Source organism: Camellia sinensis, chromosome 1 (assembly GCF_055761805.1).
Source record: "Camellia sinensis isolate YWXY chromosome 1, ASM5576180v1, whole genome shotgun sequence".
NCBI lineage: Eukaryota > Viridiplantae > Streptophyta > Magnoliopsida > Ericales > Theaceae > Camellia > Camellia sinensis.
In genome coordinates, this window is record NC_138961.1 from 241,071,386 (window position 1) to 241,099,185 (window position 27,800).

Sequence of the window (27,800 nt, forward strand, 5' to 3'; positions counted from 1 at the left end):
CTAGAAAAATAAAATATCACAATAATTTTCTGTAACACAAATTAATATTCTGCAATTGTTAATGACACCAGTATATTGCTACTAGTTGTCAAAGAAAATAAATGGTATATTACTACTATTTGTATTTTTCAGTCAGAATATCACTTTGTGAAAGCACTAAAAAATAAATACAATGAAGACTCCAAAAAATAATCTGTCTTAAGATTGTTGGACAATCTTCACTATATTTAAAAAAAAAAAAAACTCTATTTGTGTACTTAACAACAAACGAAATACAAAAGAAATAAAGGAATGAGAGAGATTGTTTGATAACAAGAATCAAACTAATATAAAAGATACAATAAAATAAAAACAGATTTTTATTTTGTTACAAAAATAAAATTAAAATCTAATATACATAAATAAATTGAAAGTAAATTATATACTAACCTTATGTATTTATTGAAAAAAATTCTGATCAAGTCTAGTGTTTAACACTATATCCTTAAGACATATATTCGTCTTCTTCATGGTACTTTCAGAATATGGACGTCTATCTCTCAGGATAAAATGATCAACTATGAATTACAGCACTACAAATTATTCGCACAACAAATACATTTTGTATATACACTCTTTCTCACAAAAAATTAATGCAGCAAAATACAAAGATTGAAGCAGTAGAGGAGAACGAAATTTTGAATGAAAAATCCAAATGAGGACTTGTCATATTTATAGATGATTTTGTGACGGTACAGATTTGAATGAACAGCTACACGACTTATTTGGTTTTGAATCAAACCTGTTCGATTTGAATTTGTTGAATTTGTTCGGTTATAGAACAGATAGGAACTTGTTGGATTTTAAATTTTAAACAGATAAAAAATTGTTTTGAACATATTCGAACTTGTACAAAAATTCAGAAGAAGCGAAAACCAGATTTAAATTTTTTCCATCAAAATTTGAAATTAAAATTTTGAACAAATTTTATTTTATCAAAAAATAAAATTAAATTCAAATATTGGCCAAGACCTTAACAGGTTAATCAACATAAATATAACTCGATAAACAAATTACAACAATTCCATAAATAGAACGATGATAATTACAACTCGGTAAACAAAAGGAATGCTATTACGTCTTAAACAAAAACACAATCAAGTCCGAAAGGACCAAAACAAGACCTCAAAAGTACAAATAACAGAACTCCACTGCAGCAAACAACTGGATCTTCACAGAGGAGATCAGGGAGACTGAGGGAGAGGCTGCTGGCCATGGGAGATGGCCTGCCGGCCATCACCTCCCTAGCTATGGAGCTGAAGGAGGAAAAGAAAGCCCAAGCTGAACGTGAAAAGAGGTTGCAAGAGCAAGCTAAGAAGATTGAAAACTTGAGTTCAATGGTGTTGTACTCAAATAGGGATGAGAATCGTGATCAGCCCAAGAAGGTACTATGACAATGACTCACTCTCTCGCTTCCTGGTAAATAACTATTCATGTCAGTTGTCTAAATTACTTTTTGATTACGCTTTTTCTTAGATTTATTATGGTCGTAAACACGTCAAAGGTTACCTAAATCCAACATGATTAGATCAAATTATGAAACCAAAACAGTGGTTGGCCTAAAGAGTCTTCTTTATTAATTTTGTTACAATTCCATCTAGTTTGAATTTGCGTATATGAGATCCAATGACAACCTGGAATAGGTTCCATGAACCACCACTAAGCCTTATCTTAAGGAATTTTGGAAATAATCAGTATACTTTTGCCTCCTGAACATTGGAAAGCATACAATAAACTGAATTGTCAATGAATAACTTTGAGAGAAGACTTGTGCTAGAAGATAGGTCTGAAGTGGCTTTCATTTGTTTTAATTGCCTCATATCATCTGTTCCAGGCTATTTCTCTAACTTCTTGTCTTTTGTGTGGCTCTCTCTCTCTCTCTCTCTCTCTCTATATATATATATATATACATATATGTTTATTTATTATATTTATGTATCTATTGTGCTCAAATTGAATTTTTTTCCCTTGCTGCAGGGAAAGAGGCGTGATACCTGGTGCTTTGGTAATCTTTCAAGGGAGACTCTTGGGGAAGTAAGTGTTTATTTGTTACAAGCATATTGTATAGTTGGTTTTCAGGTGGTAGTGAGCCATCTTTGAACTAATTTTTGGAGTTTGTACAGAATTTTGAATACTTTTGATAAGTAGATGTTTTCCTCTTGTTTGTGTTTCTTGGTGCATTGGTGGCACTGGCACACCCTTGGTGCCTTTTTAATTTAATATACCCTTGTCAAAAAAAGAAAAAATACTATAACAGTGGCATGGCAGTGAGAAAAAATGATGGCTTATAATGGTATAGAAGAATGAGAACTGTTTCTCTAAAGGGATGGTATTCTTCTATTTTTGTTCTTTTAATTTAGAGAAGGAGGCGGGGGGCTTGTTCCATGAAAACTTATTTTTTCCCTAGAGCATCTAGCTTTAAATATAGATGAATGGTGGAAAAGATATGTTCACCTGACCTCAAGCTTGTTGGCATTTATTGCTTTGTCCAGATGAGCCAAGTTGTATTGTATGTCATTGTGATCTATTTGAACAAGAAAGATTTGTTTAAAGCTGATTCTTACATTTAGAAATTTCCATATGCTGATTTTTTTTTTTTATTTTAAATTTAAATTATATACATGCAATTATATTTTCATAAATATCTATGGGTATCTCTTTAATTTTTAACTTGGCTTGTTAGCCAACTCTTAAATATACTTTTAAAGTAAATGTGGCATTAAAATATTTGATTTTCCCAAATATGCAATAATTTAGTTTGTCATAGATATAATCTAACGTTCATGTCTTCATGGTGCTTTAGTTGAATTCAGTAGTCCATGCAAAGGCTTCTGCTGTGAAACCCATGAGATCTGAGCGTGATATGGGACCGCTTCTTCCTTTTGAAGAGCTAGTTGATGATGCCAGCATGGATAACCCCTGCAAACTGAAGGAAGAAGTCGAAGACTGTACTCTTCCAGATTCACGTGCTCTGTTACATGTTACTAACCGGAAAAAAGCACCACTCAGGAAGAAAAGTTTACTTGTGGTTTGTATAATATCTTCTCCCTCTTCATTTTCTTATTTGTCTTTTTCTCATCATTTTCTTGTTTAAGTTTTGGCACTTTATTAATTGTTTGTCTGACAGGAGAACACTGAGTTAGAAGAACTACAAGCAGAATATGAAGACTTGCTTTTAAAATTTGAAACTCAGGTTATTATCCTTGCTTCCTTGTTATTAATGTTTCTGTAAGACATTTACTTGCTGTGGTATCTGATTAGTTGCCCTTTCCAACTTGCAGAAGATTATGAGTGAGATAGAAGTTGATTCCTTAACAAGAAAGTTGGCCGAGGCTGATTTATGTCTGCATGAGAAATGTAATGCCTATTCTACATATCATCTTGATAAAAGTACTATTCACAGGGATGCAACCAAAAGTTTGAGGGAGTCAGAGGCTATTCTTGTGATAAGCAACTCCAAGAAAAGGTTTGTCAATTTCAGTCTATATCATCGCTTTGTTGCTGTTCTTTTATAAATTTCCATCTCATTGGTTTTTTATTATACGTCATTTTCAGTTTGTTGTCTATCCTGCAGATTAACATGTTAGAGGTGGAGAAGTCTTCAAGCCAACGAAATTTGGATTGTGTTGTTGAGTTAACAACAGAGCAGAACATATGCGCCACGGAGAGGTATGAAGAGGTAATCATGTGTCGATTGATTCATGCTTTGAGTGCTCTGCTATTTAAGTGTAAGAATGCAGAATAACTCATTGGTTCCTTAGTCAATTAATTTAAAAAAGGAGCTGTGAACAGAAATGCTCGATGTGAGTTGTATTGATCAATGCACTCCATCCACATATTAGAGTTATGTTCCATGTAATCAATTAGAGTTTTAGTACAGCTTATTTTCTATTGTCATTTTTGTCTAATGATGTCTTCCTCTCGCCTTATGTGGTTGCATATTTTATTGGATGCTGTATTAAAACTTCATCCTCTTTCTGTATTTTGATTTGTTATAAATCTGTCTTGCACTTGGGGTGTAGGTGGTGTAATTTTAGGAATTCGAGGTCATTAATTGTCTTGTCCTTTAGATTCCAAATACCCAGGGAAAGTTATAAATTTGTTTTCTTGTCTTGGTTTTGGTTGACTGGACTGAAGTTGTTCTATTGACTGCAAATTAAGAAAGGTTTATTGGTCTTCCTAAATATTTTTAAATTTTTATTTTTATTTTTATTTTTTATTGACTGAAATGGATTCGATGCAAGTGAATCTTCCTAAAAGAAAACACAAGCCTGCTTCACTTTTATTTTTAGGGAGATGTATGTGCATCTCAGCCTTCTCAGTTTGTGGTTGTAATGTGCCTGTGAGTGGTTGGTCTTAATGTTCTTTCTGTTTTCTTATGAATGCCTTATTTTTGCAGCTTTATGAAGAGCTTTTAAATGCACGGGAGGAGGCTAGAATTGCATGCGAACAACTTACTTCTGTGGAATCTGTCAGGACAATTGATGTATGCATCTTTTGCTTGTTTACAATTTTGCTGATGGTTCTTTTGGACTCATATTATAATATTATACTATTATTACAAGAAATTATGGTAGTTTTTTATCATATAAATGATTTTTTTCCCAAGCCTATGAAACTTATGTTGTGTTTGGTTGGGGGATTTGGGGAGGGATTTGGAAAGGGAAAGGGAAAAGGTGTGTGAAACTATGTGAAATATAGGCATGATTTATTCACATTTCACCTACCTTTTCCATTTCCCTTTCCAAATCCCTTCCCAAATCCCCCAACTAAACACAGCATTAATGTTTTGCAAGCATCATTTAGGAGGACAATTTGACTCCACGATCAAGCTATTACTTGAAGTGCAAGAAATAACATCAGAAGTACAGAACTCAAGAAATCTTGCTGAGAGAGTCTCTTTGATTGTGGATGAACTTTTCCAGAGTTTTTCTGCTATATTGAACCTTTTCACTGAGAGTAATCTTGAATACTTGGCCATTCAAAAAAATTTCATTTAGTTTGTGTAATAGTTATTTAACTATATGTCAAGTCTTCACCTTACAGAATTTGTTCATTCTGGTGCTATATTTGTAGATCATCTGTCAACTGAATCCTTGCATGACTATTCTATTCTTGTAATTATTGTGATGCAGGACTTCAAGTCTTTGGCATGCGATAACTCGATGCAACTAAAATCTATTATTAGTAACCAAGAGAGGTTGAACCACTGTATGAAGCACAAAGTCAATGAACTTGAAAATGAGAAGGTGCATGTCTACATTGAAATCTGTGAGATTATTCTCACTCTAACCATTTTTGAGAATTTTTTGTCTGGATGGTTGAATGCAGCTTCTTTTGCACAATCAATCTGTGGATCTCCACAGTCAGATTCAAGAATTAAGTCAAAAGGTTCAAGATTCTGACAAGGCATTATCTGTAAGTTACTTTCAGTTCTGTTTTATTTTTTTGGTATGTGCCTTTTATGACATGCTTAGTTTTCTTGCAGGAACTTTCCGAACAACATGATTTGGAAAAGTCTGAGCTCCCTTCTCAAATTTGAACTCTTGAAAAGGAAATATCGTGTTTATCATCTTCCTCCTTGGCTAGGGAAAAGGAAATTTTGAGAAAGGATCTCGAGAAAACAAAAACAAAGTTGAAAAAGCATTTTTTTTCTAATTTGTAGGGCGAAAAAGCATGCGCGGAGAGAGAATTAAAAAAATTGCATGCCCAAAAGTCTCTCCAGCGTGATATCAGCAAACGGGAGTCACTTGCTGGGAGGAAGCGTGATTCCATTATTGACAGGAGTTCAAATGTGTTTGATCCGAGAAGGGCAAAGGGTCTTTCTGTTTCCTATGACCAGACATTCCAGGTGAAGAAGTGGGCTTCAATTAGATACATTGAAACAAAGTATATCCATAAATGTTCTCTTACAATATTTTTGATGTAGAGAGCAAGGCAGGGGAAAATATGCAGAACAACTTCATATGGATCTAAATGGACTAATTAAGTGTTAGATGGCTTAGCTTTAGCCAACATGCCTAGGTGCAGACTTATCAATATATAAGTCAACTAATCTCACCGCTCAACCTAAATAGTGAAGGTCTGCACCTCACATATACCAATGCCAAAATGGAAAAGCATTTTGTGATTTATCCAAAAAAAATAAAATAAAAGAAGCTTGTGCTTAAATTTGATGGCTGAACCGACTTGACTCTGAACTACGATTCATATCAAGTCTTACCGAAATCGGATTTCCTTTTCGTGCCATATGCGCTTAGACTTAACTTTTCCCCCCCTTTTCTTCCCAGTCCAATATTTGTTCTCGAAGTGGGATCATTTTCCCACGAGAGGTAATGAGAAGAATTATAGAATGGATTTCTACCTATGCCTAGATCGCAGATAAGTGGAAATTTTATTGATAAGACCTTTTCAATTGTTGCCAATATCTTATTACGAATAATTCTGACGACTTCAAGAGAAAAAGAGGCATTTACCTATTTCAGAGATGGTGCGATTTGATACTTTTTTTTTTTTTTTACTGCTCTCAGTCTTACGAGAAAGACACATGATTCGGGATAAAAGAAAATTTTTAAATTTGCCTTTGTTAAGAAGTCTAGAACACGTTTACAGTTTAAAGTGAATGCAAAGAAAGCAAAGTTAGCATATTGGAGTTGCGATAATAGATTCCAAAGCTAGAATAATCATTTGAAGTGATTTTTTTGTCCTGCATATTGAATCATAAAAATTCAACATGTTTTGCTGATACTATGATTTCATTATCAGTCATTCGCAGTGAAGATATCTTTGTCTGGATTCTAAATATGAACATGAAGATTGGGATATCCATATATCTAGGAAATCTTATATATTCCTAATTTTATTTAATGAGCAAACAAATCATATTAATTTTACTTATATGAATTTAACTTGTCTACAAAAGAACTATTAATTTTATTTCTCTCTTTTCTTTTCTTTTTTTGTTGGGGGGGGGGGGGAGGATATTCTCTTTTCTTTTCTGTTCTTTTTATCTTTTTCCTTATATAATTGTTGGAATTCTGTCTGACGTTTGGCAATTTCGCTTAGCTAGGAAGAATTTTCTCCTTTTGCAGTTTTCTGAGAGTGTTATATTGTTCAGAACAAGTTGCATACTTGAGTTCTAAATTTTATTTCTGCTTTTTCCTGACGTTAAGGATGAATACAAGAAGCTAGAAGTTCTTGCATTTGAGATGGAGACAACTATTGCCTCTTTAGAAGAGGAATTAGCAACAGCAAATGAGGAAAAAGAAATGGCCATTTCTAGAAGTGAAAGTTTGGCTTCAGACCTGCAAGCTCTATCTGACAATTTGAACATGTCAAACTCAAAAATGAATACTTTAGAGGAAGAGATTTCAGACCTTGTAAGCTTTCCCATATATTCCTTTTCATTTCGTGATTTCCAAGTTCCTAATTTCTAGTTAGACTTTTATTTGTCATATTATTATGGTAGTGTGATTTCTTGTTTCAATCCTTTTAATCTGTCATCTTATATTTCTCTCTTATTCCAGAGATCACATTTAGAAAAATCAACATCCTACAATCAAGAACTAGAAAGCTCTAAAAACATGCTGGTCGAAGAAAAGGAAGAGTTGGCTATGGTAGTTGAATAGTAAAGATGATCTATTTTTAATCCTTTGTATCTAGCTGTAATGTTGTTTGTCTGATTCTATCTCATATTTTGCAGCAACTCACTGAAGCTCTTTTGGCAATGGAGGAGGAGAAGGCCATATGGTCTGCTAAGGAGAAAGCTTCCATTGAAGCCATAGAAGAGAAAGGAAGATTATATAATGCTGAGACTACGTTTTTATCAGAAGGAATATCAGAGGTAAAATTTAAAATTCAACCTCAGAATAAATGTAGAAGAATATGTCTGCATGTTTTGCAAAGTATTACTTGAGTCATATGTGACTTCCCAATTGCTTCATAAGGATGTCTGACATGAACTTTCATGTCTGCTAGGTGGGGAATTTTGTTTTGCGCGGGGGGGGGGGGGGGGGGGTGTTGTGGTGGTGGTGATCAATTTTACCCAACAAAGCACGTTAATGTGGATGTTAGCAATAGAATGTCTTGTATATGGTAGTTGAATGGTGTTAGGTTTTTATTCTTGGCAACCCCGTTTGACAAAACTCCTTTAAATTGTATTTGTTTTCGCACTTTTTATTTCAGTGAGGTTATGAATGTTTAGATGCGAATCCAACTCGAATTGTGCCTTGCAGAGAAGTTTGTGATGTTAATTCTTTCAAGATTGCCACTTCGTTGATTATGACGGGTCTGGGACAGCGCCGGTCAGCTCGCGAGGGTCCAGGGGGCAGCGCCCCTTGACGGGTCTAGGACAGCGCCCCCGAAGCAAAATGCAAATTTGCATTCAGAGTTGCATGTCCGCCCTTGCTCGCTCGAGCGAAGGCTACGTTTGTATAAAAATCTGAAAGAGATGAATGTACACTCGAGCGAAGGGTACGTGGCTCGAGCGAAGCCACTTATGGAAAACACACGTTTTTGGTTCCTCGCTCGAGCGAGAGACTCTTCGCTCGAGCGAGCCTCGCAGTTCCAGATTTCTATAAGTACGGGTTTCTGTCAGATTTTAGGATTACTTCTTCAGATCTAGGATTACTTCTCCAGATCTTCTTCTTGGGTTCTAAGATTTATATCTAGGGATATTTTGCTAGTTTTCTTTGATGTTTTGATTGAGTATTCAACTCATGGTTTAAAGAGTATACATCAAAGGATTGTTTTTTTTTTGTTCTACACAAAAGAAAGAGTTGTTCTTCGGTGGATTCTGAAGAATTTGAGCCTGAAGTTTTGGTAGATTCTGAAGTGGCTCATCGTCAAGACAATTCCGAGGTGAAGACGGGGTTGGAAGAGACATATAGAGGTTGGTTCAATTCGGGCGTGGATTCGCTAGGTAATTGAGAGTATACCTATGTAATTCCTTTATATCTTCTTAGTGGATTGTTTTGTGGCTATTGCCCGTAGTTTTTTTATCACAATTGGAGGTGTCCAATTGTGGTTTTTCCACGTAAAATCTTTGTGTCGATTTGCCTTGATTATTTGATTGGGATTGTTGTTTACTGCTTAAAATTGATACATAATCACAAATCAACATCTAGGGGATTTCTAGATTTTTCAATTGGTATCATAGCAGGTCGTTCTATTTTTTTTAAAAAAATATTCTTTTAGAACGAGATCTTGTTTGATTTGTGATAATGGATTCAATATGTGAGGGAAATTCTATGGTTCGACTACCCCTACTTGACGGATCTAATTATTCTTTTTGAAAAGCTCGGATGAGATCATTTTTGAAATCAATAGATGAAAAAGTTTGGCAATCTATCATGAATGGGTGGACCGAACCAACAATTACTGTTGATGGAGTAACTTTCCCCAAACAAATTGATAAGTGGGACCCAATTGATTACCAAAATAGTAGCTGGAATAGTAAAACTATCAATTCTCTCTTTTGCGCTATCACACCTGAAGAGTTTAGTCGTATTTGCAATTGTGAAGTCGCAAAAGAGGCTTGGGATATCTTACAAACTATTCATGAGGGCACTCTTTCTGTTAAACGCTCAAAACTTCAAAGGCTCACGTCTAGTTTCGAAAACTTTTCAATGAAAGATGGTGAGACCTTTGATGAATTTTATGCGAAGTTGAGTGACATTGTAAATTTTAGCTTCAATTTAGGTGAAAAAAATACCAGAATCCAAAGTTGTGGGAAAAATTTTGAGATTCTTGCCCGATCGGTTCCAACCAAAAGTTACGGCTATTGAGGAGGCTCAAGATGTTGACAACCTCAAGCTGGATCAGTTGGTTGGAAATCTCCAAACTTATGAAGAACATAGGAATTTCAAAAAGAAACAAAAAGATGCTATTGCTTTTAGTAGTGCTCATAGAGTTGGAGAGGATTCTGATGAGGATTGTGAGATAGATTCCAAGATTACGGCTGCTTTTGTTAAACAATTTAAAAAATCTTTTTTGAAAAAGAATCCTAATCTTTTAAAATCTACTCATACCCATAAATCTAAAGGCAAAGATAAACTCAAAATTAATTCTATAGCCAAGAAGGAGAAAGGAAAGATACAAGGGAACTCTGAAAGAGTCCAATGCTATGAATGTCAAGGATTTGGTCACTTTGCTCAAGAATGCCCCACTCGTTTGAGGAAGAAGAAAGCCCTCGCTATCACTTGGGATGATGAATCAGAATCTGATAAAGATGAAAGTGACAATGAAGATCAAGGTGAAGAGGGACATAAACAATTCATTGCTTTCATGGCGGCTTCTGAAACTGAAGGACGAACCAAGTATCCGAAGAGGTCGGTTGAGAATGCCATTGATGATGAATCTTCGGAGAGTGATGATGAAGAGCTTGAGCAAGCTTATGAAAAGTTGTATAAGGAATCTCTTAAGTTATCCAAATTGAATGACAAACTCACTATGAAACTCACAGCATGTGAAAGTGAGAATGTCAAACTAAATGAGGAGATTTTCGAGGCTAGGATCGATGCCATCAAGATAGCTAATGATCGACAAGCTCTTTATGCAAAACTCTTGACTTGTGAGACAGAGAGGAATGAGCTACAGCAAATCTATGCAACATATGAAGAAAAAATTGAAACTCTCGAGATGTCTCAAGTTGCTTTGGAAGAACTAATGATCAAGAAAGAAGAAGAACTCAAGTGTGCTATGGCTACCATTGGTCTTTGGAACAAAAGATCAAAGACTTTGGACAATATCATTGGGTCTCAACAAATTTGTTCTGACAAGAGTGGCATTGGCTTTGGTGATAACAAAGAGCAAAAACAGAGTGCATCTACATCTCATGAAACAAGAACTCAAGGAAAGGGAGAACAAAAAATTCAACATAAGGATGGACTTCTCAAACTTCCTAGAGTTGGTAAGGTAAAAGAAAAGAAGGTACACCCTGTACACCTTGTTTTTATTTGTCATCATTGTGGTATGCATGGTCATATTCGCCCTTATTGTTATAAGTTGCATGGGAGTGTCTCATAAAGATGAAAGAAATTCTAACATCTCATGGGGTAAGAGACACTTCATTGGTTGTAATGAGGTTAAGGGTCATATTAGACCTCGTTATTTTGATTTGCTTGAAACCAATCGTGAACAGAGGTTTTGTTTGTCTAGTCCTAGGAATAGGAAGTTGGAAACCAAGTCGAGACGGGTTCTCATTGAAAGCAAAGGGAACCACAATGTCAAGACACCACCCAAGAACCGCAATGCTCACAACTTTGTTTATACTAAAGCGGTTTGGGTGAGAAAACTTGACTTGTGTTAATTTGTTTTGTCGTTTTAGTTTTTGGGTTTCTGTGTGTTTTTTTTTGTCATTACATGTGTGCTTGTTCATTTTTTTGTCTTGCTTTATTTAAAAAAAAAAAAAATCCCAAAACGATTTTCTTAGTATGGTTTTGCAAGCTTGAAATTTTTGAGTAATCTTTGGTGCATATTGGAATTGATGAGAATATCCATTACATGTTGACATATGTGTGCTTTCTGTGGTCATTACTCATTTTGGAGTGTGTGTTTTTTGATCAGTATGTCTCATTCTGTACACACTCTTGGATTAGCAAATTTTGAAGTCTTCCGCCTTAGTGATTATTTTTTCTCTTTGGACTTCTGTCATTGATCTTTTGCGTTTCTAGAGGAATTGACCTATACAAGCATATCATGGGTGATGTTGAGTCTCTTAACCACCTTCCATCTTTTTGCATCTTTACAGCTTTCCCCTCTATTCTTTGTAGTCCAGCCATAAGGAAAAGGCTACCTCAGAGTCACCAACCAGGCCATCCTTATTATATTCATGTTTTTTTGGTTCGGTTTCCATACTCTTGAGCGTGTCACCCGCCAATGAGTATGCAAAAGAATAAGAAAAAGAAAAAGAAAAAGAAAAAAATGTGCAAAAGAAAGAAAGAAAAAGGATGTGCAAAAGAAAGAAAAGAAAAAGATGTGAAAAAAAAAGAAAAAAATAAAGGATTAATTGATTGAGGGGGAGCCTCCGTCTTTCCTCACCAAATACCCCTTGATTCCTAGTGGTTTGACTTTCCCTTGTTGTGCTTAGATTCTCTTGTCGGAGGTCCAACTTTCAGATCACCACTAGGATTGAATCTAGTGTTTGTCGAACTCCAAGAGTCACACACACACTTTTATCATGGGATCTATGCTTTTCACATAACGCATCACTTTCTTTCATAAGGAATCTTCTAAAGGCTGTGCACATTGTGTTTTCAAGTAATTGTGCTTCTTGGATAATCTTGTGTGTTTTAAGATACAACTCTGAAATTCCTTGCTTTCTCCACCATATTATTTTAGTTGGATTCTTTTTGTTCATTGTTTTATGTACAGTGTTTGTGGTTGCTTTGAGTGAAAGGGAGATTGACTTTAGTTGGTTTGCATGATGCTATGCACTGCTTCTTTATTATTTCCTTTTTGCATGCTCCTGATATTTACATAATCTTATCATTGCTTATGTGGTTTATGATCTTGCTTTAGTTGATTGAGCTTCCTTTGTCAATTCGTGACAAAAAGGGAGAGTAATGTTGTCCGGTGCATGTGTCTTAGGATTTCATGTATTGATGCCATATTCATGCCATGTGTCGGGTGCATGTGTCGTAGTTTTTAGGTTTTCATGCTACATGTTCTTATAATCTCCAAGTCGCATCTATTTATGTTTTCCATCTCATGCTTCAAGTTTTCCATCTCATGCTTCAAATGCTTCAAGATAATCTATCCATATGTTTATTGCTTTTTCATATACTCTTGTGGCATTAATAGGTGTTTTGCAGATCATGACCTTGAGAAATAAGTTTGTTTTTATTAGCTGTAAGGGTTGGGGTGTTTAGGATTTTATTTGTTAGGTGTGTTTTGTCACGGCATTGCCAAAGGGGAAGATTATTAGGTTTTTATTCTTGGCAACCCCGTTTGACAAAACTCCTTTAAGTTGTATTTGTTTTCGCACTTTTTATTTTAGTGAGGCTATGAATGTTTAGATGCGAATCCAACCCGAATTGTGCCTTGAAGAGAAGTTTGTGATGTTAATTCTTTCAAGATTGTCACTTCGCTGATTATGACGGGGATCGAGTTGCCTGGTCAGCTCGCGGGGGTCGAGGGGGCAGCGCCCCTTGGTGGGTCCGGGGCAGCACCACGGCGGGGTTGAGGGGCAGCGCCCCCGAAGCAAAATGTAAATTTGCATTTAGAGTTGCATGTCCGCCCTTGCTCGCTCGAGCGAAGGAGTGCATAATCGGAGGTTAGACGGTAGTGACAGTTTGCAGGCGTGTTTTATTTTCCCAGTGGATTGTCAATGCGAGTTAGTCTATTATAGGAATGGTTATTGTTCAATTAACGACAAACAGGTGCCATGGATGGTGAAGTATCGACTTGAAATTTTGAATATTAAAAGGGGGGTCCCTCTACCTCGAAGGACCCTCAAGAACAGGCAAAACTGCCTGGGCCAGAAGCCTCGGACGACACAATTACTTCTCCGGCAGAATAAGCTTCAAGGACTACGACCAAGACGCCGTCTACAACGTCATAGACGACATCAAATACTCAACAGTCCCTACCGAATTAATGAAGAATTTAGTAGGCTGCTAGAAAGATTTTCATGTATTTGTTAAGGTCCAACCAGATCTCACTATTAGATGAGGAATTCCTTGTATTTTATTAACAAATGGGGACAGTAGTTGGTTAGATGCAATGTCCCTAAAAATGAGAGAATGGTTTGATGTTAATGTAACCACTGTCATGATTAATGAAAAATTTTATTAATTGTATTTATGAAACTACTCAAAATTTTATTTCCTTACTACATTTCCCTTATCATCAACTATTACATCTTGAGTTACATCACTATTTTTTATACTGATGATTACATTTCGTACAACATTAGAAAATTCTGCTGCATCCATAACAACTGATCCTCTACGATCAACTTCCTCTTTGCTAACACCAACCTCTGAAATCGACAGACCAGGATCAACATCACTAGTGTCATCATGATTAAGGCCGAAATGTACATCATTGAGGCCGTTAATTAGAATCTCTTAATTTCACTTGTTGGCCAAACTGTATACTTTATGTGTGTTGAGTGTCAATCAAGTTGTACATCGTCGGAGCATAAAATGGGCAAAAAGACAGAATTTGGACAGCGTTGACTTTCCCGCACAAGCGTTAACTTTTTCTAGGAAAGTCAAACCAACGTTTTAAACCTGTTTGGACAAAATTGGAAGTATAAAAAGGCAAGTAAAAGGCTGGATTAGGGTTCTGAAGTTGTTTTGACCAAAAGGGAGAGGCTAGGGTTTGGAAAAGAGAAGGAAAAAAAAAGCTTCAAGGATGTCTCCAATGGCAGTTCCTTCTCCATCTACCTCCTTCCACTCCTCTATGAGTGGCTAGTCTTTTTTTCTAGGATTTTGATGAAACCCTAGCCATGTAATTATTTTGTTTTCTTTTTGATTTTAAATTATGTAAAGGTTTGAACATTTGTATGGTGATTTAGAAGTTTCTTTATTATATTTTTCATTATCTTTTCGAATATTTGACTTTCTGTGATTGTTGAATATTATCCATACATGAGTTTTCTATTCCTTCACATTCAAGGTATGGGACGAACCATGCTACGAGGAACGAGTCGTATCACTACCCTAGTTTAGAGTGAACGATTCGTATTACTTGAGATGGTTCGTGCTCGTACATTGAATGTGATGATCTTCTTGTTAAATGCTTTGAGCTTGTAGTTGCGAAGCATTAATCTGTTCAAACCATAACATAATTAATTTCAATTGGAAACCCTAATTATGTGGTTAGTGGTGAATTCTCTACCCTAGGATTTTTCCCCAAATTCAGTAAACCCAATTTCATTTATTATTGATAATTTAATTCCTTAGTTTAATTTATTCGTTATTAAATTAGGTTATAAACAACCAATCTTTTTATCAAAATTAATTTAGGAATTTGACAATTAAATTAGTTTAATTTCACAATAGTCCCTGTGGATCGATACCTGGATTTGCCATTATTCTGATTGAATTTGGTATAGTTTAGTGATTATATTTGGTGTGTTCAACGACCCACCAAATTTTGGCGCCGTTGCCGGGGACTTCTGGCGAAATTAGTTAATTTAAAGTTACATTCTTATTTTAATTTTTAGTTTAGGATTTTATGCTTTTGGTGTTGCTAAGTGTGCAGAGCGTTTGAAATTGGAGCTATCATTGAAGTGCAAGTGGAGCACAGCCGAGCTTAAAAAAAAAACAAACAGCAGCACTAAAGTGAGTAAACAGAAGTAAACACTCACAAGCAAAGAACTAAAGTGCTAAAACGAAAGTCAAAGCTCAATTGGGGGTTGGAGACAACGTCTACACGCCAAGCACCCGCAAGACGAGTAAAGCGTTTTCGTTAAACCGCTGTGAGTATTTCCTTTTTAGCATTCCACTTTCGTAACTTAGTGCACCGAGTTGAACTTATTGTGTGTGTGTGTGGGTAGTGTATGCACGGGCATCGTTCTTGTTGCCCTGAATTGTGGAGTTTGGACCTTGAACTAGAAAGGACCCTTAGGAGACTTAGGGCCTCTGCCCGTGTTCCTAGGCTTGAATATTCATATTCATACATTGAGCCATTAGAGATGGCAGATCCTAATGTCCCGAATGTGCCTAACCGGACACTCAAGGATTATTTTACACCCACTGCATATACATCACCATCATGCATCCAATTACCCAACACCACTGCCGCTCATTATGAGATTAAATCCAGCACCATACAAATGCTCTCATCATTCCATGGACTAGCTCATGATGATCCTTATAAGCATTTGAATGAATTTCTGGAAATTTGCTCGACAGTGAGGATTCAGAATTTCACAAATGAGGCCTTAATGTTGCAATTGTTTCCATTCTCATTAAAGGATAAAGCCAAACACTGGCTAAATTCTTTACCTGCTAATTCAATCACAACTTGGGACCAATTACAGCAACGGTTCTTGGAGAAGTACTTTTCCATAGGTAAAACCAACCAACTTAGGCGAGCCATCACAAACTTTGTTCAAATGGATGGCAAGCAATTCCATGAGACTTGGGAAAGACTTCGAGACCTTCTCCAACAATGTCCCCACCACCAAGTGCCTGATGGCAACTTGTTCAAACATTCTATTATGGCTTAACTGAGCCGCACCGCCAAATGGTGGATTCATCCTGTGGTGGGACATTCATGTCTAAAAATGATGCCGAGGCATGGCAATTGTTTGAGAACTTAAGTGATAATTCCCTTCACCATGCCTCCGCAGCCCGGCAAGTCCGGCAACCAGTAGTTGGAGCCCCGAAAAGAGGGGGCATTTATGAGGTTGGGCAAAACTTAGAGTTTGCCCAACAAGTAGAGGCACTGTCCCGCAAGATAGACCACTTATTAGCTACGGGACATGCCCCTACCCAGCAAGATCAGCCTCAATTCCGTGAGGCATGTGTTATATGTGCGAGCCCTGCTCATGACTTGAGTGAGTGCCCTTCGGCATCACAATTTCCGGAGTTAGTCCAAGAGCATATGAATGTGGCTCAAGGATTCTCCAACCCGGGTAATGACCCATACTCCAACACATATAATCCGGGATGGAGAAATCACCCTAATTTCCCATGGAGACCCCCTTCACAAGGCACTTCTTACAATCCTCCACCACCAAGGCAGAATTTCAATAATTTCGCTAACCAATTATCCTACCAACCACAGCAACCTTATCGACCCCCACAACCATACCGGCAACCACAACCACAACCCCCACCTGTTCCTCAGGGCAACTCTGCCTTTGAGACTCAGGTGTTGGAAGTTCTCTCAGAACTTAAGGGGTTAGCACCGATAGTTCACTCCCACACTCACTCTATTGCCAAGATAGAGACCCAATTGGGTCAAATGGCTAACAACATGAATCGGAGAGAGGAGGGAAAATTACCAAGTCAAACTGTGGCCAACCCTAAGGGACAATACGGGGCAGAGAGTTCAGGGGGGAATGGTAAGCAACATGAGCAAGTGTAGGCGGTGGTTGCTTTGAGAAGTGGTAGGGAGTTAGAGCCTCAGTCAGCTGCGTCTGATGCAACTAGAGTTAAGAAGGGTGACCACGGGGTACACATAATGAGAGCAAGGGTGAGGGGGAAACACTTAAGAGGGATGACTTAGTCCCTAGCACTCCATATGTGCCTAAGGCACCCTTTCCCCAATGCCTTGATACACCGTCCTCTTTTAATAAGAAGGCGACATCTATGGAGGTCTTTAAACAGGTGAAAATCAACCTCCCCCTGTTGGAGGCAATTAAGCAAGTACCATCATATGCCAAATTTTTGAAGGACCTTTGTACGCAAAAGCGTAAATCTAGGACACATGTGTCCCAAAAGGTCCTACTCACGGAGCAAGTAAGCTCCATCTTGTTGAATGACACACCTCCTAAGCTTAAGGACCTGGGTGCCCCAACCATTGCATGCATTATAGGGGACCATGTCATTGATAGGCCCTTATTGGTTTTAGGGGCTAGTGTCAACTTGTTGCCGTACTCTGTGTACGAGGAATTTGGGCTTGGCGAGTTGAAGCCCACTACTGTTACTCTTCAATTGGCTGACCGGTCCCTCAGAGTGCCACGTGGCATGATTGAGGATGTGCTAGTTAAGGTTGATAGGTTCTACTTCCCTGTTAACTTTTTGGTGTTAGATATGGAACTGGTAGCCAGTTCTAAGAAACAAATCTCGGTGATCTTAGGTTGACCTTTCTTGGCCACGGCCAATGCATGTATCAATTGTCGGACCGGGGTTATGGAAGTTTCATTTGGCAACATGCAAGTGAAACTTAATATTTTCCAAGCATCCCAACAACCTCATGAGAGAGAGGAGTGCTTATTAGTGGATGTTGTGGATGAGATTGTGGAGGAGGCTTTGCCCTCCATTCTTGTAGAGGACCCTTTAGAGGCTTGTCTAGCTCATTTTGGGTTTGAAAATTTTGATATTGCTGGGTCAGTTGAGGAGGTGAATGTCTTGCTTAATTCTTCTTCTACACCGGATTTTCTTCCGTGGAAAGCCCGGTTTGAGTCACTTCCTCCTCTATCGAGAGAGCCTGCCACACCATCTTTGGTCACACCACCTACACTTGAGTTGAAGCCACTTCCGGCCACACTCAAGTATGCATTTTTAGGGCCCTAGGAGACTTTACTAGTTATCATTGCATCTGACTTGACTGCGGAGCAGGAGAGTCAGTTAATGAGTGTTCTCGTGGCACATCGGAGTGCTATAGGGTGGTCAGTGGCTGATTTGAAAGGGATAGATCCCTCCGTGTGCATGCATTATATACACCTAGAGGAGGACACCAAACCTTTTCGCGAAATGCAACGGAGACTGAATCCTAACATGAAAGAGGTGGTGAAGAATGAGGTATTAAAATTGTTGGATGCGGGTATTATATACCCCATCTCAGATAGCAAGTGGGTGAGTCCCACACAAGTGATGCCCAAGAAATCGGGCATCACCGTTGTTGAGAATGAGGGAGGAGAGTTAGTCCCCACACGAACCACTACTGGTGGCGAGTGTGAATTGAGTATAGGAGACTAAATTCCTCGACTAGGAAGGATCATTTTCCTTTATCCAGGGGTTTGATGGACCCATTTTATTATGATTGATAGATTGATTCCTTATTCTCTTTTCTTTCCCTTCTTTGCTATTTTGTTTTTTTTTTTGTTCTCGTCATGCTTTATTTGCGTCTAAGAGACTTTAAATCCTCTAAAGGTGTAATTCCTTTGGTGTTAGCCGTGCCCGAACGGCATCTGACGGTCTGGTATAGCCACCTAACCGTGTTTGTAGTGAGTTCCTAGGAGACCAACTGAGACGGTGGAAACTAGAGTTTGAATGGCAAAGCCTAGAACACAAAGGTTTGGGATTTCCGAGACTAGAGTCTGGTTTAAATACCCGGGGGTGTGGAGATTACTTTGAAACTACCTCGGCTTGAACTCTGTATGGCAGCCTCATAGGTTGAGATAGCTTTATGCGCCTCGATTCTGGATACCGAATCAACCTAGTCTGTCACCTTGTTGGAGAATAGGGAAAGTTACAAACACAGTTAGGGAGAAAAGTAGTACCCGTGGTTTTCGCGTGAAGATTATACCTTTAGTGGGCATTTCGTTATGTTCTTATATGCTATATTTATTTCGGATGTCAATTGAAGGTAGAAATGGTTAAGTATATTTGGGTTGTACTAGCCCGAAGGCTATAAATTACGCTGGGTTTTATTACCTGGGGGATTCTGAAGTGCCAACTTTATGCCATAACTCTGGTGCCTTTTGTTAGGTGCTGAGAGTTAGTTAAAAAAAAAAAAAATGCTTTCATGTTTATTTTCTGTGTTTTAAAAAAAAAAAAATAGTTGTTATACTTGTTCAATTTAGAAATAAAATTTTTTTTTTTGTTATACATGTTCAATTGTAAACCAATACAAATTAAAAAAAAAAAAAAAAATTTCCCGCATGTGCGGCACTGTGCACGCCCATGGTGCAAAAAAAATTCTCACAAAACAAGTTGGCCCTGCTTAATAAGCACGTGCGGCGGGAGAACGTTGACCAAGCCGCACGTGCGGCTTAGGCTCCGCACGTGCGGGACGACGATTGATTTAAAAAAAAAAAAAAAAAATTTGCGCGAGATTGTGAAAGCCCGGCAGGTACGTGTTCGTGCATGAGTTGGTGCGGTTGTTTTGCTTTATTTTATTATTATTATTATTATTATTATTATTATTTTACTTTCATTTTTAATTTATTTAAGTAAATAAATTTTTACTAAATACATAAATAAATTTTAAAAATAAATAAATAAATATACAATTATTTTATTTATAATTTTCTATTTATATATTAAAAAAAATTGAATTTTATTTATTTATTTTATTTTTATTTTTCTATTTTCTATTTTCATTAAAAAAAAAAACCTCAGATATCATGGTGCTAACAATAATCCTAATTTAGTTTTTTTTTTTATTTGCTATACTTGTTTAGTTTAAATTGTTTCGTTACTGATTCTCATTAGTTTGTGAATTGTTTTATTTTTATTTTTAAATTTAATTTGTTTAGTTAGTGATGTTATTTTTATTTTATTTTTTTTATTCTATGATGTAATTGTTCATTTAATTATTAAGTAGTTTAGTTTTTATTTTATTTTATTTTCTTCTCTTCTATTAATTAAAAAAAAAAGAAAAAAGTTTAGTTTAGGTTATTTTATTCTATACTTTAGTCTCTTTTGTAGTTTAGTTATTTGTAATTTAGTTTAGTTTATTTTATTTTATAGTTTAGTTAATTTAATTTAATGTCATTTTTATTTATTTATTTATTTAATTCTTTCTTTTCTTCAAAAAAAAAAAAGAAAGTGTGAAGTGTGTATATGTTACTCTCTGCCTACCTGGATGTGCACCTATACTTCTGGCAATATTCTCTCATTTCTCTTTGCTTTTCCATTGAGGACAATGTCATATTCAAGTTGGGGGATGAGGGTTATATCTTCTTTTGTGCATTTCTATTTGGCTCATAATTCATGCTTATACCTGTTTCACGTGATTGCATTACTTCACTTGATGTGACTTTTTGCTAGTAGGGTGATGATATTTGCATATGTTTATTGGAGAGCATAGCAGACTTGTATGAAAAGGGTTTATTGGGTAGATACTTGCATGCGATGTTTGCACGAGAAGAGTTGTCTGTGTTTGTGGTTTTAGTACATTTGTCATGAGTATGCCTTAATTCACATGAACACACTATCATAGCGGTGATCTTTTTATTATAATCCCTGGTGTACATCATTGATAATAGCTAGAGTTGCAGAAAAGAATAAATGAGGAGCCAAGATTCTTAAAAAAAAAAAAAAAAAAAAAAAACACTTGACTTGTTTGAGTTCGTAGCCTTTTTAATTAACTCGAGTTATTAAGCCCGTAGGGGTGTCTTTACACCTAATGCCCTAAAACTGTCTGGTTTGGGAGTCATTGGCCCAAAACTTGCTACATGGGTTAATTAGAAAGCTTAAGGGACTTGGACATTGCACAGTTAAGAAAAAATAAGAAGAATGACTTGTTCGGATTCATAACCTTTTCAACTCGAGTTATTAAGCTCGTAGGGGTGTCTTTACACCTAGTGCCCTAAAATCATCTGGTTTGGGAGTCATTGGCCCAATGCTTGTTATATGGGTTGATTAGAAAGCTTAATGGATCAGGACAATGCACAATCATTTAAAAAAAAAAAAAACAACTTTTGAAAATCATGGCTGCAACAGGTTAGTTTTTCTGTATATGTTGGGTGTTATTATGAGTTACACTGGGCTATTATAGTGGATAGTTAACTAATATGGAGATTGCACTTTACACCAAGGGTACTCATGGCTTGTCTACTAGCATGCACAAGTACAGAGAACTTTACTTTTGTATTAACTGAATTGTGGTTTTGACTCAATAGGTTCCTTCGTGCTTGTCCACTGTGCCTTTAATGACTCATGATGTCGCAATATCACACTGTAGTGGCACATAAGTTGCTTGTTAGGTGGAGTAGTGTGGTCATTTGTTATTGAGTATATATGAATATGTTAATGTTTGTGGGTATCATTTCTGGAAACCCTCACGAGACTTTACTCGTCCACTTGGGGTAACCTTGTGGTTTAAAGGCTTGTTGCATATGCTAAATGCAACCATTTTCCCACGAAAGAGGAAATAGATAGATTTTGTTTAATTTTATTTTATTTTACTTGCTTGAGGACTAGCAAGTGGTAAGTTGGGGGATGTGATTAAAGCTGAAATGTACATCATTGAGGCCATTAATTAGAATCTTTTAACTTCACTTGTTGGTCAAACTGTATACTTTATGTGTGTTGAGTGTCAATCAGGTTGTACATTGTCGGAGCATAAAATGGGCAAAAAGACAGAATTTGGACAGAGTTGACTTTTTCGCACGTGCGTTGACTTTTTCTGGAAAAGTCAAACCGACGTTTTAAACCTGTTTGGACGAAATTGGAAGTATAAAAAGGCAAGTAAAATGCTGGATTAGGGTTCTGAAGTTGTTTTGACCAAAAGGGAGAGGCTAGGGTTTGGAAAAGAGGAGGAAAACAAAAGTTTCAAGGATGTCTCCAATGGCGGTTCCTTCTTCATCTACCTCCTTCCACTCCTCTATGAGTGGCTAGTCTCTTTTTCTAGGGTTTTGATGAAATCCTAGCCATGTAATTATTTTGTTTTCTTTTTGATTTTAAATTATGTAAAGGTTTGAACATTTGTATGGTGATTTAGAAGTTTCTTTATTATATTTTTCATTATCTCTTCGAATATTTGACTTTCTGTGATTGTTGAATATTATCCATACATGAGTTTTCTATTCCTTCACATTCAAGGTATGGGACAAACCATGCTACGAGGAACGAGTCGTATCACTACCCTAGTTTAGAGTAAACGATTCATATTACTTGAGATGGTTCGTGTTCGTACATTGAATGTGATGATCTTCTTGTTAAATGCTTTGAGCTTGTAGTTGCGAAGCATTAATCCGTTCAAATCATAGCATAATTAATTTCAATTGGAAACCCTAATTATGTGGTTAGTGGTGAATCCTCTACCCTAGGATTTTTCCCCCAATTCAGTAAACCCAATTTCATTTATTATTGATAATTTAATTCCTTAGTTTAATTTATTCGTTATTAAATTAGGTTATAAACAACCAATCTTTTTATCAAAATTAATTTAGGAATTTGACAATTAAATTAGTTTAATTTCACAATAGTCCCTGTGGATCGATACCTGGATTTGCCATTATTCTGATTGAATTTGGTATAGTTTAGTGATTATATTTGGTGTGTTCAACGACCCACCACATCACCACCTCTGCGTACATCAATCTCTGACAAACTCAGACGACCTTTGCGTTCATGAATAATTGAACCACTTTCCCCAAAACCTCCTAACAACAAATCTCTTCGCCTCTCCGGTAAACCAACAGACTTAGTCCGTGTCAGAATCGGAATGGCCTTCGTTGGAGGGCAATGCCAAACATCAACATTATCGTTAGTGTATTTTTTAGATAACACAACAATAGAGGGGGCCCTTATTTGCGAATCTTCTGGCATGTCACTCGTAGAATACTTCAGATACCCCTTTATTTTACAATACATAACCCCCATTTTAATATTCGAATTTTCAAGTAGATACTTCACCATCCATGGCACCTGTTTGTCGTTAATTGAACAATAACCATTCCCATAATAGACTAACTCGCATTGACAATCCACTGGGAAAATAAACCACGCCTGCAAACTGTCACTACCGTCTAACCTCCGATCATAAATATTTACTCTGACCAACCCACTAGCATTGGGTGTGCAAAGGGGGGAATATTTTATCAATGTTTTATCAACCTTAATACTTTTTTGTTTGTATCTTAATCTCAATTGAGAAAATAAATTAGGCAACGCAAGTTTAATACAACTGAAATCACTTGTTGAAACACCTTCAACAACTCCAGTTTTTATATCGTCCACCTCTATTAACCTGAACATTAGAAATAAAATACATAAAATTACAATTCTAAACAGTTTTAAATTACATTTGACTCCTTAAAGTAATTTTGCATTTCTTTCCACTAATAGTAGCAGCCACTAAATATATGGCATATTTTTGAATACTTCCAACATTTCCCAACTGTGTATCTTTGTAGTCCGTCCAAACATCAACTGGGAAGAACCAGTCTACAACTTCTATCCCGCCCGAGCGAAGGCTGCGTTTGTGTAAAAACCTGAAAGAGATGAATGTATGCTCGAGCGAAGGGTGCGTGGCTTGAGGGAAGCCACTTATGGAAAACACGTGTTTTTGGTTCCTTGCTCGAGCGAGAGAGTCTTCGCTCGAGCGAGCCTAGCAGTTCCAGATTTCTATAAGTACGGATTTCTGTTAGATTTTAGGATTACTTCTTCAGATCTTAGGATTACTTCTCCAGATTTTCTTCTTGGGTTCTAAGGTTTATATCTGGGGATATTTGATTGAGTATTCAACTCATGGTTTAAAGAGTATACATCAAATGATTGTTTTTTTTTGTTCTACACAAAAGAAAGAGTTGTTCTTCGGTGGATTCTGAAGAATTTGAGCCTGAAGCTTTGGTGGATTCTGAAGTGGCTCATCGTCAAGGCAATTCTGAGGTGAAGACGGGGTTGGAAGAGACACATAGAGATTGGTTTAATTCGGACGTGGATTCGCTAGGTAATTGAGAGTATACCTGTGTAATTCCTTTATATCTTCTTAGTGGATTGTTTCGTGGCTGTTGCCCGTGGTTTTTTATCACAACTAGAGGTGTCCAATTGTGATTTTTCCACGTAAAATCTTTGTGTCGATTTGTCTTGATTGTTTGATTGGGATTGTTATTTACTGCTTAAAATTGATACATAATCACAAATCAACATCTAAAGGATTTCTAGATTTTTCAAATGGGAAATTACCAACTCAGGATTTCAAGCATATGAATAATCCACCTTTTGATTTGTTTGAAATGGTTTCTTATCGGACTTCATAGAGTTGTTTCTGTTCCAGCTTCACATATATCTTTATACAATATTTACTCTTAGGACAACAAAAGTCTCAACTGTTTTGGGTTGTTAGTCAGTATCTACCTTTTTACAGCAGAAAATTAAACTTACAGTCCACAATTTTGTTTTTGTTGCTTACAAATTGGTGTCACGTGTTTTGACGATGAATATTTTTTAACTTGTAAGGTGAGAAATGAGTTAGCATCCTGTAGAGAAGAATGCAAGGTCCTTCGGGAAAGATTGACATGCTCTGAGGAAAATGTGAAATTGGAAAAGAACTGCAGGTTTGTTTAGCCTTTTTTTTTTTTTTCAGAAACTTGGTTCATTGGTATAATTTTAGTTATTATACTTCCTAGTGGTGCCAACTTACTGCACTTCTGGCTTTAAATAGCTTCTCAATTATATTTACAAAAACTTTTCTTTTAACATAAACACAAAAGCATCGACTAGGTTCAAAACCCAAAATACTTGAAAAAAAACCTCGGTTCAAGACCCAATGCATATCCCATGAGAAATTCCTGAATTGCCTTGCCCTTGTTTTTATCATACTCTCTGCACCAAGCTCTGACAGGCTGATAGCATATCAAGTGCACAGAATCTTCAACCTGTATTCCTTTTGGATCAACTTTATACAAATTATTTTTGGTACCAATTCAGAAAACAATAGCCTCATACTATTAACAATAGCCTCATACTATTAATTTTCCTGCAGTATGGAGAAATCCCTGGAGAATGATAGGCTAAGAAATGAGCTTAAAGTTGCTGATGAACAGTGTAAAAAGTCAGTAGAAGTAAGTGCCACTTTGCTATCACTTGTTTATAGAACTTCTTTTTATTGTGACTTGCTTGGTATGCATATTTAGCTAATTCTACCTTCAGGATTTGAAGTCAAAACTACAAATGCTTGCTTCAGAGCATCATCATGCTTGCGTGGAAGTAGAGAAGCTTCAGATGGAGTAAAGTGTGCTCAATGAAGAAAAGGAAGATTTGTTAAACGAAGTCAGAGATTTACATAAGGGTTCAGTTCTGATAGATGACTTCCAGGTTTCATCTTGGCTCTATACGAAGTACCAATAGGCTAGAGTTTTTTACACCACCCAGAAAAAAAAAAAAAAAATTGATTTCTACTTGCAAAAGAGGGGAAAACTATTTTGAGGATTCCTGGTACTGCTATGTTTAATTAATTGTGTATTTTCCATTGGCAGATTCTTAAAAACGAGCTTCTTATTATTACAAAGGGATAAGTTAATGGCTCAGATTGAAGAGCAGCAGAGCCCTGAGGTTGAAGTGGATTTGTGTGGGGAAAATTATCATGACAATGTAGGTTTTTGTTCTTATCTCTCTCACCTCAATTTATCGAGGGATAGCAAGTAATATGATGGTTGTTTACTGACAGTTACTGAAGGCAAAGTCTGAGGTGGAGGAGCTGACTGGTCGGCTTTCCAGACTGGAAGCGAAAATGCAGAGTGTAAGTGTCCATGTTACTATTTATTTATCGGTAAAAATTCTGTTTTGCATCTCTTACCTATAGAATAGGTGGTGCATCTTTTACCACCTTCACCACCAGCAATACAACCACTGACACATTAGTTTTTAAGATCGGCACCAGACATATGGAAAACATCTTTTGAAAAAAAAATTCATAAAAAGTTTTCTGCCAAAACAAATGGTACATGACTCCCAAGTGTGGGTTCTGTAGTAGCTTGACTGAACATATGATGTACACTTAGTAGGGATTGATAGCCTATATAATTAGAAGGGGAAAAAATGATCGTCATTGCCATCTAATCAGCCACAAGTTGTGCTTCAAGTATATGCAAACAAACTGAGCTTGGATTTGAACTGTTAATTTCATGATCTTTTTTACTTGGTTTGCTTCTGTATATGTAACGCTTCTTACATAAACAGGGTGAAGTCAGCAACTGTATGGAAAAGGCAAAGTTTAGGATGAGGCTGCGAGGGACACAAGCAAAGTCCGATGCCTTTCGAATTAGATACGAGGAGGTGGTGAAAGAGTTGGATGTCATGAACAGGAAATTTGAAGAGGCTTCCACAAAGCTCAAGGCTCAGTTGGCTTCCTATGCTCTGGAGGTCCTCAACCTTAAGAAGCAACTAGCTGCTGTAAGGAGTCAATAAATGAATCCCACTTTCTTCTTTTTATTTTTATTTTTGTGGTCTCCTGTATATTTGTAGGCCAGAATATTTATGGTGATCATGAAATGCATAGTATAGTGACACATGGTAACATGAGGAAGGGGAGGGGTGGCGAGTGGTAGGGAGAGTGGTAATAGTTAGGTTTGCAAATGAATTGAGCTACTTATGAGTTGGCTCAGCTCAGCTCGTTAAAGACATGATTTGGCTCGAATCATTTAGTAAAGGAGCCGAGCTTGAATTCGATTAAGCTCGACTTTCGACTTGTTGATTTTTATTTAAATTATATAATAAATATATTAGTTATATATTAAATAATATAGATATATATATATATATATATATATATATATAAAATAACATAAACACATTATTTATGTATTAAATGATATAAATAATAATAATAAAAATTTTATCAAGTTGAGTTGAGTCGATCAGAGCAAATGAGCTGAGTTTGAGCTCACCAAAGCTCAGTTTGGCTTGGCTTGTTTGCAGCCTTAGTAATAGTGATAGATGGTGGGGATTGGGTGAAGAGTGGACAAGGTAGACTAAGCATAAAAGGATTTTTATTTTCAAATTTTAAGATCTTTATAGTAATTTTACTTATGACTCATTTGGGAATTTGGTTATTTTAATTGACTTTTTAGTTATTTTAACCTGATTAAAAAAAATTAGGTTTGAGATGATAGTTGATTTGATGATTGTGAGAGAAAAAGTAAAATGATTATGATTTAAATGCAATACTTCATTTTATTAACTATTTTAATTTATTTTGTTTTTATTTGACTATTTTAGCCAAACTCATTTTCCCAAAATTTTTATTTTTATGTTTTTTATACAATGGAAAATAATACCCAAAACAGAGGACTAGACCTTCTCCCTACCCAACTCCAACATGTCTGCAACTAGCAGCTCCCTAATCTCAGCAGGAGGGTCATTAACAACTAAGATGTCTTCAGATTGAGCAGCTCCCAATTTGGGTAGAGCATCCGCGCAGAGATTTCCTTCACGATAAACATGTTGGGTAGTGCACTGGCAGCCATT

General features: G+C 36.5%; 1 protein-coding gene across 1 annotated transcript; it reads left to right on the forward strand.

The window, feature by feature from the left end:
* The first annotated feature begins 1,171 nt into the window (after positions 1–1,171).
* On the forward strand, positions 1,172–27,020 carry LOC114315917 (kinesin-like protein KIN-7O). The gene is given in 21 exon segments (XM_082924775.1): positions 1,172–1,424; positions 2,017–2,073; positions 2,843–3,067; positions 3,167–3,232; positions 3,321–3,483; positions 3,486–3,505; positions 3,614–3,718; positions 4,439–4,525; positions 4,836–4,991; positions 5,172–5,288; positions 5,371–5,457; positions 5,528–5,890; positions 7,212–7,418; positions 7,566–7,655; positions 7,742–7,882; positions 24,792–24,889; positions 25,318–25,396; positions 25,811–25,839; positions 25,841–25,925; positions 26,002–26,073; positions 26,514–27,020. Coding segments are annotated over 21 exon segments (2,646 nt in total). The 5' UTR covers positions 1,172–1,253; the 3' UTR covers positions 26,742–27,020.
* Positions 27,021–27,800: the final 780 nt, after the last annotated feature.